We start from the raw sequence: 15,586 nt of genomic DNA, 5'->3' as shown, positions 1-15,586 counted from the left end.
GCCATCTGCTGTTGGCCACCAGCCAGTGCTCTGCAGGCCCTGGCCACCAAAAACAGGATGGGAGGAAGGACAAGTGCAGTTGGAAGGGAAAATGTCATTAAATAAACTGGCAGGCTGTGTGTGATGTCCTGGGGGCCAGCGTGGTTCATCTGTCCCTCTGCCACCAGCCCTGCCTGGACCAAGCTTTGGGGTAAAAGGGAAACTGAGGCACACAGGGGGCAAATCCTGGTCCCTGTGGAGTTGGGGATTGCAGAGGCACAGGAGGAAAAGGCACCCCTGGATTTGGTGTCGAGTGATTTGTGTCAGGTAGGCAGTGAGCCCACAGCTCATGGCAGAAATGCCAATGCCAGAATGGGACACAAACACTCACAGGAACTCTGGAAATGCTCCAAGTACATCCCCAGGACTCTGGGGGCATTAATTCCAGATTGGGGTGAAACTACAACTTGAAATCAGGGCTGGGGGATGTCCAGGGACGGGATGGACGCTGGCATTGGAAAGCTGATCCCCTGATGGACGATGGATCAATCTGTTCCTTGCAGGACACGAAGGAGACAGACCAAATAAACCAAATAAGGGCATTTTTAGGAAGCTGTCTCCTCACTTTTGGAAGCCGTGCTCCAAATCCTGGCTGTCAGACCCTCCGTGCTGGAAGGAAATCTCCCATCTCCTCTCTCCAGAGAGATTTTTCCCCCACTTCCAAACACCTTTAGGGGGTGAATTCCTCCCAGTACCACCCGGCTGCGTTTCCCTGTCCTATAAACTTTCCCGGTGACCCACGACACCGCCGGGAACGCGGCTATACCCCGATGGGAGCACCCCATCGGCGGCACCGCCCGCCCCTCTCCCGCTTCCCCACGGCCCCGCTGGAGTGAGAAACAAAGAAGAAAAACCCTCGTGGGCTGCGATTCGCCCCGTGCCGCGAACCCCGACGTCACGGGCGTGCGGCTATAGATGGAGCTCGGGAGCCCGGCGCAGCCCAGCGCAGCCCCCCGAGCTGCGGGATGGTGGCGGCGGGGGGGGACGCGGCGGCGGCGGCGCTGCCGATGCCTCAGAGCACCGGGCCGGGCTCCGTGTAACGGGAGAGGAGCCCTGAGCCGAGCGGGGCCAAGGCAGCGCGGATCGCGGGTGTTCCCCGGTGCCAGGAGGCCGCGGGGAGCCCCTCTGCGACCCCCGCCCTGAAATCGCCTCGGAGCGCACTGAGGAACGATGAAAAAAAATAATAATTCTGCAAAAAGGGTGAGTGGAGATTCGCGTCTTGGCCGAGGTGGGGAGGGAGGGAGGCTCCTGGATGTTTTGGGGAGGGGGGGTTGGATCTTGGCTTGGCTTTGCCTCTGCTCCCCCCGCGGGAAGCGCACGGACCCCCAGAGAGACCCCGACCCCGCTCCAGGCCTCCCGCAGCCGCTCAGGCACCGGGGGATGCGGGCAGGCAGTTTTCATCTTGGAACACAAGGAAACGATAAAATCCGGAGGCACCATCAATCCCTCGCTCTTTGCCGTGTTGTGTGTGTGCTGCACCCACCGCTGCCTACGGAGACACCTCTGATAGAAACCCCCCATAGATTTCACCTCTTGGATTAATTGCTGATAAAAAGCTCCAAAAAAATGCCATTTTTTCACCGCAATATTAAAACCCCAACTGGGTAAAATTCCGCCCATCCCCCTCCTGTTCCCCTTTCCACGGGTAAATGCCCGCTGGATGAGGCGATAGAGACGCCGGCCTGGCTTATATAACCACGGAGAGAACCCTGCCCGCTCCTCGCAGCGTCCTCCCGGTGCTGCCACTGCACAAAAATCCCCGCGGAGCGACCCCGGGCAAGGGCTCGGGCCCGGCGTTCGGCGGAGAGAGGGGGAGACAAAAGTTGGGCAAAGAGGGAAGCGGGGTGTGGGGAGAAAAGGAGTGTAAAACCAAGAATAATCGCGTTTTTCCCCCCATTTTCTCCCCTCTCGCTTTGTGTTAGGGGAACCAGGATGGAAACCAGCAACCTGCGCAGCCGGAGAAGGTCGGCTGGGTGCGGAAATTCTGCGGGAAAGGCATTTTTAGGGAAATCTGGAAAAACCGTTATGTGGTTCTGAAGGGAGATCAGCTTTACATCTCGGAGAAGGAGGTAGGATCGGTTTCAGTTTCCTTTCCCATCCCCCCTTTCCTCTCTCTTTGCATATGAAAGGCGCAGCCCCGGCCCTTCCCAGCGCCAGCCGGGCCCGGGGGGTTCCGAGGGGGCTCCGAGGGGGCTCCTGCTCCTCCCCGGGGCTGGCGCCGGCCGGGGTCGGGCTGGGGCTCGGCTCTGACGGCGATTCCACAGCCAGCTCTGCCGGGAGACATTTTCCCGGCGTGGAGACACGAAAGGATTCACTTAGCGAGAGTTAAGCCCCTCCAACCTCTTCCCAGCAATGCCGGCTCCTTTCTGTGCCTGTCCTTGAGCCCAGCGCTGCCTTGTCCCCAGCTGCTCGCTCTCTGCTTGGAAATAACTCCGCTCTCCCGGCTGGAATCGAGCCCTTTACAGGTCGATCTCTTGGATTTTTCAGGAAATTTCAGCCCGGATCGACATCCTGGTGTGACACGTGCCCTGCCCTGGTTTCCTTGCTGGGTTTGTGGTTTAACGTGCTGTTGGCATTGGAGATAATCGGATGTGACTGCCGGGCTGAGGCAGCACCTGGCTGTCCTTGCACGCCCCCCCTGTGCTTTTTGTCTCCATAAATCCAGCAGGAAAAACTCCCCAGGCCAGAGCCTTCCTCCCTCCCATCCTCTGTGACATCCCAGAGCTGCACTGGGCAGTGTTGTGTCCACAGCAGGCAGGGGGGTTGCTCCAGCTCAGGGAATTTGGGGTAAAATCCTGGTTTCTCAGGGTTTTCCCCCAAAGTGGAGGTGATTTCCTCACAGTTGGATGCCTGGCCTGGCTCTACCTGGAGAGAGGAAGGGATAATTTGATTTAAGGCTGGTTGGGCCATGGATGTGGCACAGGCAGAGGGTCAGGGCTTGTTACAACAGAGAAATGGCTTTAAAAAGTGGATTGAATGCCCAGGTATGCTGAGCTGCTTGCTGGCATTGCAGAGCTTGTCCCATCAACTGCTCCAGAGCCAAAGGGAAACACAGGAACAGCAATGTCCAGGTAGCTACAGCTCAAATCCAGGTGTGCTGGGAGCCCCAGAGAGAGATGAGGCTGGAGGGGCCACGCAGAGCCTGCTCTGAACAAGAAGTTCTTGTGTTTGTGTTTCATAGAGGGAAAACCTCACTGGTTTTGAGGTTGAGGCAGCCCCGTGTGTGTGTGAGGGACCATAAATAACCTGCAGCAGCTTCTGCTGAGGCTTTATAAGGAAGAATGTGTGACCAGCAGAGATGACATCTGCTGCTGGAGCGTGCTGAGGTGACTCTGTGCTGCCCATGGAGGTGACACCGTGCTGCTGGTGTGCATTGAGGTGACTCTGTGCTGCCCATGGAGGTGACAATGTGCTGCTGGTGTGCCCTGAGGTCCCTCTGTGCTGCCCATGGAGGTGACACCGTGCTGCTGGTGTGCCCTGCTGGCTATGGAGGTGACACCGTGCTGCTGGTGTGCCCTGAGGTCCCTCTGTGCTGCCCATGGAGGTGACACCGTGCTGCTGGTGTGCCCTGCTGGCTATGGAGGTGACACCGTGCTGCTGCTGTGCCCTGAGGTCACTCTGTGTTGCCCATGGAGGTGACAATGTGCTGCTGGAGCGTGCTGAGGTCCCTCTGTGCTGCCCATGGAGGTGACACCGTGCTGCTGCTGTGCCCTGAGGTCACTCTGTGCTGCCCATGGAGGTGACACCGTGCTGCTGGAGCGTGCTGAGGTCCCTCTGTGCTGCCCATGGAGGTGACACTGTGCTGCTGCTGTGCCCTGAGGTCACTCTGTGTTGCCCATGGAGGTGACAATGTGCTGCTGGAGCGTGCTGAGGTCACTCTGTGCTGGCCATGGAGGTGACACCGTGCTGCTGGTGTGCCCTGAGGTCCCTCTGTGCTGCCCATGGAGGTGACACCGTGCTGCTGGTGTGCACTGAGGTCCCTCTGTGCTGCCCATGGAGGTGACACCGTGCTGCTGGTGTGCACTGAGGTCACTCTGTGCTGGCCATGGAGGTGACACCGTGCTGCTGGTGTGCCCTGAGGTCACTCTGTGCTGGCCATGGAGGTGACAATGTGCTGCTGGTGTGCTCTGAGGTCACTCTGTGCTGCCCATGGAGGTGACACCGTGCTGCTGGTGTGCCCTGAGGTCACTCTGTGCTGCCCATGGAGGTGACACCGTGCTGCTGGTGTGCACTGAGGTCACTCTGTGCTGGCCATGGAGGTGACACCGTGCTGCTGGTGTGCCCTGAGGTCACTCTGTGCTGCCCATGGAGGTGACACCGTGCTGCTGGTGTGCCCTGAGGTCACTCTGTGCTGCCCATGGAGGTGACACCGTGCTGCTGGAGTGTGCTGAGGTCACTCTGTGCTGCCCATGGTGGTGACAATGTGCTGCTGGTGTGCACTGAGGTCACTGTGCTGGCCATGGAGGTGACACCGTGCTGCTGGTGTGCACTGAGGTCACTCTGTGCTGGCCATGGAGGTGACACTGTGCTGCTGGAGCATGCTGAGGTCCCTCTGTGCTGGCCATGGAGGTGACACCGTGCTGCTGGTGTGCACTGAGGTCACTCTGTGCTGGCCATGGAGGTGACACCGTGCTGCTGGTGTGCACTGAGGTCACTCTGTGCTGCCCATGGAGGTGACACCATGCTGCTGGTGTGCACTGAGGTGACTCTGTGCTGCCCATGGAGGTGACACCGTGCTGCTGATGTGCCCTGAGGTCACTCTGTGCTGCCCATGGAGGTGACAATGTGCTGCTGCTGTGCCTCTGTGCCTGTGGCATCTTGGGGGTCTCATTGTGGGGAGTTCCTGGGGTGTCTCAGAAGGTGCTGCAGGGTTTGATGCCAACTTAGCAAAGCCAGGAGCTCTCCTGGGCCCCAGGGAAGGTCAATATGTGGCTCCAGGCTCTGCTCCCACAGCTCCTGATGTTTCCTGGCAGCTCAGATCATGCTCAGCAGCTGCTCCAGAGGTGGTTCTGCAGGTGAAGCCACATTCCCAGGCCTCCCCACCATCTCAGAGCAGAAAGGGTTAAATTCCGAGGCTCCTGGAAGCTCCCTGGCTCTGTTAAATGAATCCAAACCAGACATTTATTTACTTTTGCCTGAATTTCTCCATCTGGGAAGCAGGGCAGTGAATCCCATCTCCCCAGAGCACACAGGGACAGGGAATTGTGTGTTCCACGCCAGGATCCCTTGGGAAGCAGATCCCCCTTGCCTTGGGCAGTGTTGATGAACTGCTCAGAGCTGAGGTCTGGAATGGGGAGATTTCCAAAGTTCAGATTAACAAAATCCCATCAATATCCACGCTCCTGGGAATCTGGTGCTTTCCCAGTTCTCTGTCTAGGACAGACCTGGGCTTGCAGGTCAGAGCCCAGCCCTGATTATTCCATTTTGTCAGGAGAATTTGGGAATGCCTGACAGGAGCCTCAGCTTTTCCCTGGCAGAGCCGAGTCTCTAAGGAGAGGAAATGTAGTTTTTCAGCCCAGCTGATGGCAAATGCTCACAGGGTGTTTGAGTGCTGCCCTTTGAAAGCTGCGGGATTTGTCTGGCACCTCCCGAAGTGGGAGCTTGAGGCTCTGGCCGTGCTCGCTCCGCTCCCCCACGGCTGCTGAACTCGTGAACTCACACCAAAATCCTTGGGTTATTCAGCGTTTGGTCATCAGCCAAAGCCAGCTCTGTAGAGATGAGCTGAGCTCTGCTGAGCACACACCACCACCTTCTTAACTCACTCTCGCATTCTTCCCCCTCGCTGCCTCCCCCCCGGCACATTTCTGGGAATTGTTCCCTGTTCCTGGCCCGGCTCTGGCGCTGTCTGTGCCGGGGAGCAGCGGCCGAGCTGCCCCAGCCGGGCCCGGCGCTTCCTCGCAGGAAGCCGAGAGGGGCTGAGGAAACGCTTCTCCGCGGTTTTCGTTTGTTTGCCACCAAAGGCATCGCTCAATTAGCACGAGAGCACTCGAGGAGGTGCCGCTGGGGCTGGGGCTGTGTTTGCACTCTCGGTTCTCTAATGCTCCATGGGGTGTTGGCCCTCGCTGAGTGCTGCTGAACACGGCACAGCGGGATTTGGGGAATAAATTCCTCCCTGGCACAGGCTGCCCCATCCCTGGAAGTGTCCAGGGCCAGGCTGGATGGGGCTTGGAGCAATCTGGAAGGTGTCCCTGTCCCTCCAAAGCCATAATTCAGTGATTCTGGGGGGGCTGTGTCCCTGGTAGCCTCGGTGGTGACACTTTGGAGAAGCTGTCACCATCCCCTGATCAGCTAAGGGCAGTGACCTGGCTGTGACAAGGGCTGGACAGTCCCAGTGTGCAGGTCCCAGGTCTGCAGGAAGCTCAAATTGAGCTGCTCAGCTGGAGGAACTGAAACTTTGGTTGTACCCTCCAGAGGGAACTGTCTGTCCCAAAACTGCCCATGTTTGGGTATTTGGCTGTGCTGAGAGTCTGGAGGTTTCTCTTACATCCTGAGCCACAAGTGTCCCATGGGTGTCTTGTGATTTTCTGTACCTTCCTCATTTTTGTGCATCCCATTGCAGCTCAAACTGCTCAAATCATCATCAAAAAATCCCAGGCTGGTGTGACTGAGCACCTGTGCATGGTTTGGCCCCACAACACAGCCCTGAGCGGGGTCCAGGAGGTTTGGAGTCACTGCAGGTCACAGCTTGATGAGGAAATTCAAACTCTAATCAGTGAGAGACCCAAGGGTGGTTAATTAACCAGGTCAGAGACCCTCCTGCACTGCCACGAGCCTGGAGCAGCCCTTTGGGAGCACAAACAGCTGTGACCCTCTGGATCAGGGATTTAGGTGCCATGGCTGCTGTTCTGACCCATTCCATGGCCACAGTTCAGCGCCCAGGGAGTGCTGGTGCCCCTGGGGCCAGCCCGGGCCGGCAGCAGCTGCGGGGGAAGGAGGGGAAGGAGGGGAAGGAGGGGAAGGAGGGGAAGGAATGCAGCTCCCTCCCTGCACCCCAGCAGAGTCAGCACTGTCAGCCTTGGCACAGGCAGGGGCAGCTGCCAGGGGCGTGGGATCTCATGGCTGCACAGAAATGTTCCCTGCTCTGGGACTGGGGGATGCTTCTGATTCCTTTGCTGTGCCTCGGTTTCCCTTCCCTCACCTGGCCACAGGTAGGAGGCAGGTGGAACTGCAGGGCAGGGTGGTTTTGCCTGCCTCACATGGGCACAACTCAGCAAAGGCAGCTCAGACAGCCTGGCATTGATTCACCTTAATCCTTCCAACCCTGAGCTCCCCACAGGCCACAGAGAGCAGGACCCACCTGACATCCCTCAGTTCTTAAACCCTTGGAGAAGGAAAGACCTGCTGGAAACCTCCCAGCAGAGAATGGTTTTGCCAAAATCAACCACCAACCTCTTGCTTCACCCCTTCCTACTGAGAGCTGATAGCAGAGGCTGCTTCCTCCTGGGCACTGCTCACCCAGCCAAATCCTCTTGGGAGAAGCCTGGGATGTTTGATTTGGGTGGTCCCTATGTCCCTGAGAACACAGAGGAGGTGACACCCTGCAGGTTTGTCACCCCTGTGACTGACACTGACTGGGATTTCAGCTCTGTGGGCCTCAGGGGCTGCTTGTGTCCTGTTCTCACTGAGAATGGGCTGCATGGCTGTCCTCAGCCTCTCCTACCTCCGAGGCTGCTCTGAGCTGCCTCTCATGGAACCACCTCCCTCCTTTTGGCCTCAGGAGCCTCCCACAAAGGACAAAAGAGCTGGCAAGTGCCTCTGGAGTTGCCTTTCACCTTCCTTGTCCAGTTTCTCTCTCTGCACACTGGATGCTCTGTTACATGAGTGAGACACCCACTGTCCTTCCTGTGCCCCTGGCATTTCTGTGCCACCATCAGCTGCTGATCCTTTCCCCCAGGAATCCCACTTTGGATGTTGTTTATTCCCAGTTTTAAGCTTTCTAAGGGGTCACCCCCAGGAGCAGGATGCCCTCAGCGTGTCCCAGTGCAGTGTCACAGCCCTGGTGTCATTCAGAGCTGCACCTGCAGGGTGTTTGTCTGAAGCAAAGGCACCTGCTCTGTCCTGCAGCCTCCTGGGGATGCTCCTGCAGGCAGGAGGTTCAGTTCCAGCTGGGTGAGCTCTGAGGAGGAAGGGGAGGGCTGGGGAAGCCCCAGTGACCCACATGAGCAAACATCTGGAGTTAAAGCTCTGCTCCCAGCCACAGAGCACAGCTGGGGGCTGGGATGGAGGGGGATCAGCTTTTCCTGCTGCAAATGAGTCGGGCAGAATTCAGCTGAGATTCTTGGAAAGAGGTGGATTGGAGGATGGGAGTGGGAAGAGATCAAAGCAGATTAGCAGCATGGGGAGGATGTGCAGCCAGACAGTCGCTGTTATCACACCCAGACACAGGGGATGTGTCACAAGCAGGAACAGCTCCGGGCTGGCAGTGCCGGTGATTGTCCTGTGGATCCTGGAGGGGAGCTGTTCTCATCAGGCAGGGCCAGATGGTCAGTTCATCCGTGCCCCTGGTTAGGAAGCTGCTTTAGTCACCCTCTTTGATTAAATTCTATGGAAGAATCATAGGGAGTTCCCTCAGTGCTTCCCAAAACTGGGGAGGAAATGTGTGAGGTGGGGTGGAGTCCCTTCAGGAAATCCAAGGGCTCAGAGCTCAGCACCACCTGCCCTCCCAGCACCCCAGTTCCACACCCTGCACTGCTCAGGCAGCCTGGGGGGACTGGCTGCAGTGGGATGAAGCAGATGGATGTGGAATTGAGCCTGTCATGGACATGCAAACCCCAATTCCTCGTGTTTACTATGGAAGAGCAGAGCTTCCCTGCTGCAGGAGTGGGATTGAGGGAGAGCAATGAAGCTTTGCCACATCCCCTTTGCTCCAGGTGTCCCTGAGGGATGGCACTGTCAGGGCTCAGCAGCCAGACCCCTGTGTGCCCCCAGATCCCTGAGCTGCAGCCCCAGTGATCCTGTGCAAGCTCCATCTTCATCTGGGTCTCTGTGGCCCTGATCCATCCCTGTCACACTCTGGCTGTGCAGTGTTGGGGAACAGACCTGGAAAATGGGAGATCTCATAAAGTGCTCGCTCAAAAGGATTCTTTAAAGGACACTGAGCCTGGCAGCCCCTGCCCTCTGGGGGTAGAAGAGGCAGGAATTAACCTGGCAAAGTGGGATTTTCTTGCTGTCCTTCTAAATATGCCCCCTCATTCCAGAAGAGACAAATCAAAACCCTCATGTTGAAATCCTGCTGCCTGGAGCAGCAGAGTCTCTGTCTGACATCTGCAAAGCTCTGATTTTCTTGCTGTTTTGCAGGTAAAAGATGAAAAAAACATACAGGAAACGTTTGATCTGAGTGACTATGAGAAATGTGAAGAGCTCAGGAAGTCCAAAAGTAGAAGCAAAAAGAACCACAGTAAATTCACCCTTGCCCACTCCAGGCAGCCTGGAAACACGGTACGTGGGGCTGGCCCGGGTGATGCCAGCCCAAGGGGTGGCTCCAGGGCTGTGGATGGTCCTGGGGATGCAGGGAAGGGGGGATGTGGGTGGTTCTGGGGTTTGCTGTGTGGGAAAATCAGGGCTGGAGTGTGGGATCTCAGCACCTCAGGACTGAGGTGCCGAGTCACCGAGACCACCCTTGGGGGGCTCGGGAGTCCTGGAATGTTCCAGAAGTGTCTGGTGGCTGGACTTTGATCCTACACAGGAGACGACACCTGTATGAGGATAGGAGGGTTTCACCGGGGTGAATGGTGAAGGGATTGGTTAATTAGAGGGTGAGACACAGGGTTTAGGATTTATGTACAGGGGGGTTTAGAGAAGTAAGATGGAGGAATTGGGGCGTGTCCTGTCCTTCTTCTTTTTCTTCTCCTCCATCTTCTATGATGATGGTGGCACTTTGGGATTGGTCATTACTAAAAGTGCACCGGGCAATAAGAATAAATGGTATTGGGGAAAAATGATAAATATTGTACACTTAACAATGGGTATAAAGATAGGTGGCTGTCCGGAGGGCAGCACAGTGTGCTCATGGCTGGCTGCTGAGCAGATCTCTGTCGGGCCGAGAGAAAATCTTTTAGATAAACAATTAATAAACATAAAAACCGAAAGAAGAACTGAAGCCTCTTCTCGTCCTTTGATACGTGGGCTGCCCCAAGGCCACCCCGGGCCTTTCCAGGCCATCCAAACAGCCGAAAACCGGACACTGGAGGCTCAGCTCTGCTTTGTCTGCTCTGTGGAGGCCTCACAGTGACCAGGGCTTGTGTCTGTGTGAGCTCCAGCACTGACCAGGGCTTGTCTCTCTCTGTGTGAGCTCCAGCACTGACCTGACCTCCCTCTTTTCTAGGCACCAAATCTGATCTTCCTGGCTGTGAGTCCAGAAGAGAAAGAGTCCTGGATTAACGCCCTCAACTCTGCAATCACTCGTGCTAAAAATCGGATCTTGGACGAGGTGAGTGGCACTGACCCTGGCTCAGCCTGGGTGGGGGTTTGAGACTGTCTGGGGGTACAACATCCACACAAAGCATCTCCAGCAGAGCTCATCCCCCTTCTCAAGGGGAGTATGAAAGTCCCAGTTACACAAAGCAGCTTCAGCCAGGAAAAAGAACAGGGCAGCTCCTCCTGGGGACTCAGGGTGCACTCAGAGCACCAGGTGGGCTGGCAGGGGCAGGTCAGGGTGAGCATCCCCACACAGTTCCCTTCAGTGGGGAGGAGAACCTGCCTGGAACAAGCTGTGCCCTCGCTCCAGGGCTGACTCTCACATTAATGTTTCATGGCAACCCTTCCTCAGCTCAGCCCTGTCTCACATCTCCCATTCACACTCAGCACCACGGCATTGCCAGAGGCTCTCTGCTCTCCTGGATGGCAGCACAGAGACTGAAGTGCAGGAAAACCAAGGTCAGACTATGGGAGAGGTTTTAGAGCAGGAGGCAGCACAGCAAACACCAGGAGAGATGTCACAGGAATCTTTGCAGACAGGTTCAGTTGTCAGAAATGACTCGAGCAGATGTAATCCCATCACGGCACAGAGGGAGAAACACTGGGTCACTTCCAGGGCTGGACTGCACACCCCATTCCCTGCCAGCCTCCTCTGTCACAGCTCCAGGAGCTGGGAATGGCTCCTGTTCCCTGCTCACAGCCTGTGTCACCCTGCAGGTCACCGTGGAAGAGGACAGCTTCCTTGCCCACCCAACACGTGACAGAGCCAAGATCCAGCACTCCCGGCGCCCTCCCACACGGGGTCACCTCATGGCTGTGGTAGGTGCACCCAACCCCAGACACCTGCTTGGGTGAAATTCCCCTGGAATTGTTCCATTTGTAAGTGGGATTGTTGGTAGGTACAACCAATCCCAGACACCTGCTTGGGTGAAATTCCCCTGGAATTGTTCCATTTCTAAGTGGAGTTGTTGGTAGGTACAACCAATCCCAGACACCTGCTTGGGTGAAATTTCCCTGGAATTGTTCCATTTGTAAGTGGAGATTTTGGAGCTCCATCATGAGCTGAGAGTTGCCATGAGGACAGCTCAGGGTCACCAGGATGGGTGAAATTGGTGAAATTCCCCTGGAATTGTTTCATTTGTAAGTGGAGGTGTTGGTAGGTACAACCAATCCCAGACACCTGCTTGGGTGAAATTCCCTTGGAATTGTTCCATTTGTAAGTGGGGTTGTTGGTAGGTACAACCAACCCCAGACACCTGCTTGGGTCAAATTCCCTTGGGGGTGTTCCATTTGTAAGTGGAATTGTTGGAGCTCCATCCTGAACTGAGAGTTGCCATGAGGACAGTTTGGGTGAAACTCCCCTGGAATTGTTCCATTTCTAAGTGGGATTGTTGGTAGGTACAACCAACCCCAGACACCTGCTTGGGTGAAATTCCCCTGGAATTGTTCCATTTCTAAGTGGGGTTGTTGCAGCTCCATCCTGAGCTGAGTTGCCATGAGGACAGCTCAGGGTCACCAGGATGGGTGAAATTGGTGAAATTTCCCTGGAATTGTTCCATTTGTAAGTGGAGGTGTTGGTAGGTACAACCAATCCCAGACACCTGCTTGGGTCAAATTCTTCTGGAATTGTTCCATTTCTAAGTGGGATTGTTGGAGCTCCATCCTGAACTGAGAGTTGCCATAAGGAAAGCTCAGGGTCATCAAGTTGGGTGAAATTCTTCTGGAAGTGTTCCATTTCTAAGTGGGATTGTTGGAGCTCCATCCTGAACTGAGAGTTGCCATGAGGACAGTTTGGGTGAAACTCCCCTGGAATTGTTCCATTTCTAAGTGGGGTTGTTGGTAGGTACAACCAATCCCAGACACCTGCTTGGGTCAAATTCCCCTGGAATTGTTCCATTTGTAAGTGGGGTTGTTGGAGCTCCATCATGAGCTGAGAGTTGCCATAAGGAAAGCTCAGGGTCACCAGGTTGGGTGAAATTCCCCTGGGAGTGTTCCATTTTTAAGAGGAGTTGTTGGTAGGTACACCCAATCCCAGACACCTGCTTGGGTGAAATTCCCCTGGAATTGTTCCATTTCTAAGTGGGATTGTTGGTAGGTACAACCAACCCCAGACACCTGCTTGGGTGAAATTCCCCTGGAATTGTTCCATTTCTAAGTGGGATTGTTGGTAGGTACAACCAACCCCAGACACCTGTTTGGGTCAAATTCTTCTGGAATTGTTCCATTTCTAAGTGGGGTTGTTGGAGCTCCATCCTGAACTGAGAGTTGCCATGAGGACAGCTCAGGGTCACCAGGTTGGGTGAAATTCCCCTGGAATTGTTCCATTTTTAAGTGGGGTTGTTGGTAGGTACAACCAATCCCAGACACCTGCTTGGGTGAAATTCCTCTGGAATTGTTCCATTTCTAAGTGGGGTTGTTGGAGCTCCATCCTGAGCTGAGTTGCCATGAGGACAGCTCAGGGTCACCAGGATGGGTGAAATTGGTGAAATTTCCCTGAATTGTTCCATTTGTAAGTGGAGGTGTTGGTAGGTACAACCAATCCCAGACACCTGCTTGGGTCAAATTCCCTTGGAATTGTTCCATTTGTAAGTGGGGTTGTTGGAGCTCCATCATGAGCTGAGAGTTGCCATAAGGAAAGCTCAGGGTCATCAAGTTGGGTGAAATTCCCCTGGAATTGTTCCATTTCTAAGTGGGATTGTTGGTAGGTACAACCAACCCCAGACACCTGCTTGGGTGAAATTCCTCTGGAATTGTTCCATTTGTAAGTGGGGTTGTTGGAGCCCCATCCTGAACTGAGAGTTACCACAAGGACAGCTCTGGGTCATCAGCTTGGGTGAAATTCCCCTGGAAGTGTTCCATTTGTAAGTGGGATTGTTGGAGCTCCATCCTGAGCTGAGAGTTACCATGAGGACAGTTTGGGTGAAATTCCCCTGGAATTGTTCCATTTTTAAGTGGGATTGTTGGAGCTCCATCATGAGCTGAGAGTTGCCATAAGGAAAGCTCAGGGTCATCAAGTTGGGTGAAATTCCCCTGGAAGTGTTCCATTTGTAAGTGGAATTGTTGGTGCTCCATCCTGAACTGAGAGTTACCACAAGGACAGCTCTGGGTCATCAGCTTAGGTGAAATTCCCCTGGAATTGTTCCATTTCTGTTGGAGCTCCATCCTGAACTGAGAGTTACCATGAGGACAGTTTGGGTGAAACTCCCCTGGAATTGTTCCATTTCTAAGTGGGGTTGTTGCAGCTCCATCCTGAGCTGAGAGTTGCCCTAAGGACAGCTCGGGGTCAGCTCCCATCCTCTGCTCTCATGAACCACTGCCCTGTAAATCCACCCCTGGCTCTGTCCCTGAGTGAGGGAGCATCCCCCTCCCTCCCTGCAGTGCAGACACCCCTGGCAGCAGGGCCAGCCCTTCTGGTGCCAGCTCAGCTCTGCTTTCTGCTCCTGCAGGCATCTACCTCAACCTCTGACGGAATGCTGACCCTCGACCTGATCCAGGAGGAAGACGCCTCTCCGGAGGATCACGGCACCTGCGAGCAGAGTTTCCGGGTGGATCTGGACAAGTCCGTGGCTCACCTGACCGCGGGGCGGCGCCGCTCGGACTCGGAGAACGCCAAACCAGCGGAGAAAGGGCGGACAGGGAGCCTCCCCCGGCAGGAGGCGGCCCCGTGGGACAGAGCCGGCCAGCGCAATGACTCCTTTGACAAAGGGACCATGTACACGCCGCAGGTCCCCAAAAAGCTCTCCCACTCCGAAAAGAATAAATGTGCCTCCATGGAAGAAATCCTGTCCCGACGGGACTCTTCCACACACCGGGCGGTGCTGAGGAAGGGGCTGGAGGCTCAGTTTGCCTCGGCAGAGCCGGAGCAGCTGACCCGGATACAGGAACTGGTTGCACTGAAACTGGAAAAAACTCAGGAACTGCTGACAGAGGTGAAGGGCTACGGGGAAGGCAAGAAAAAGACCAAGGACTCCAACACCAGCACCACCATCACCACCACCTCTTCTTCCTCATCATCTTCTTCCAAGTCGGACTCTGAAAGGATCCTGCAGGAATCTGAGAGGCTGCTGGGGGAGGCTTCCTCCACCTGGAGCCAAGCCAAGAGGGTGCTGCAGGAGATCAGAGAGCTGAGGGACCTGTACAAACAGTTCGAGCTGCAGCAGTCAGACTCGAAGCCCAAACAGAGCTCACAGTCGCAGTTTAGGAAGAGCATGATGTGAAGGCAAGCCTTGGGATGGGAGGGAGGGACTGGGAAGGGCGGCCATCTGGTCTTTTTTTTTAATATTATTATTATTTACAGTGTTCAAAAGAGTGAAAAGGTGCCTGTTCTCACCCAAATTTGCTTCTCAAAGCTTGGACCCTTCCTTTCCTCCATCGCATCCCCTGATGAATCAACCCAGTGTTCCAATAAATCACTTGCAGTTTATACCTCCTTTGTAAGAGCTCCCTTTGCACTGCAGCTCCTGTCGTGCTCCAAGTTCTGGTCCTGGAACTGCCTTGGAGCATCCCGTGGGGTGGAGCTGGATCAGCCCTGGCATTGCTGCTCTCGTGTCTGGGCTGTGCCCCAAACTCTCTTTCAGCAGGACATTTGCCCTGTTCCCTCTCAGAAATAAATGACATTAAAAGGTTAAAAAAGGTGTTCATCCCCACCACTGCTGGAAGTCCCCATTACCCAGGAACTCTCCTGAAGATGTGGGAAGTTCTGGTCATTGAGGCATTTGCTGGGTGCAGCTCTCACCGCTCTGTCCTGGCACAATCTCCTGGAAATCTTGGGGCTGGCAGCTGTAATTTTGGGGTGCACAGAGCCCTCCAGAAGGGCAGCAGTGACACAATCCATACCCACCCTGATCCTGAATGCTTCACAGCCCCCCTGGCCCCGAGCAGTGGGAGGCAGCAGTGATGTGTCTTCCCTTCTGTGAGGATCAAAGCCTTGGATTTGACAGCCCACACAGGCAGCTGGGAGGGGTTTGGGCTTTTCCATTCTAATTTATTTTTTTTTTTACCTTTTCTTTGAGCTGAAAAGTCAGGGGGTGTGTGGGGGAGCCAGACACCACAAGGCAATGGCAGTTTTGGTAGGTTTGCTTTGCTCTCTCAGGTGTCACAGTCAGACAGCAGCAGGCTCTGCTTGGGCTGC

At 55.3% G+C, this 15,586-nt stretch overlaps 1 protein-coding gene across 1 annotated transcript; it reads left to right on the top strand.

The window, feature by feature from the left end:
- The first annotated feature begins 932 nt into the window (after window positions 1–932).
- Window positions 933–14,878, top strand: LOC113460578 (pleckstrin homology domain-containing family O member 1). Its single transcript, XM_074529111.1, has 6 exons — window positions 933–1,239; window positions 1,962–2,108; window positions 9,337–9,477; window positions 10,364–10,468; window positions 11,173–11,274; window positions 13,902–14,878. The coding sequence occupies exons 1-6, from the start codon at window positions 1,210–1,212 to the stop codon at window positions 14,670–14,672; spliced, it is 1,296 nt and encodes a 431-aa protein (XP_074385212.1). The 5' UTR covers window positions 933–1,209; the 3' UTR covers window positions 14,673–14,878.
- The last annotated feature ends 708 nt before the right edge of the window (window positions 14,879–15,586 follow it).

This window comes from Zonotrichia albicollis, chromosome 30 (assembly GCF_047830755.1).
Source record: "Zonotrichia albicollis isolate bZonAlb1 chromosome 30, bZonAlb1.hap1, whole genome shotgun sequence".
In the NCBI taxonomy this organism is placed as follows: domain Eukaryota; kingdom Metazoa; phylum Chordata; class Aves; order Passeriformes; family Passerellidae; genus Zonotrichia; species Zonotrichia albicollis.
The sequence above is the reverse complement of the archived record's forward strand: the minus strand, read 5'-3'. Positions and strand labels throughout refer to the sequence as shown.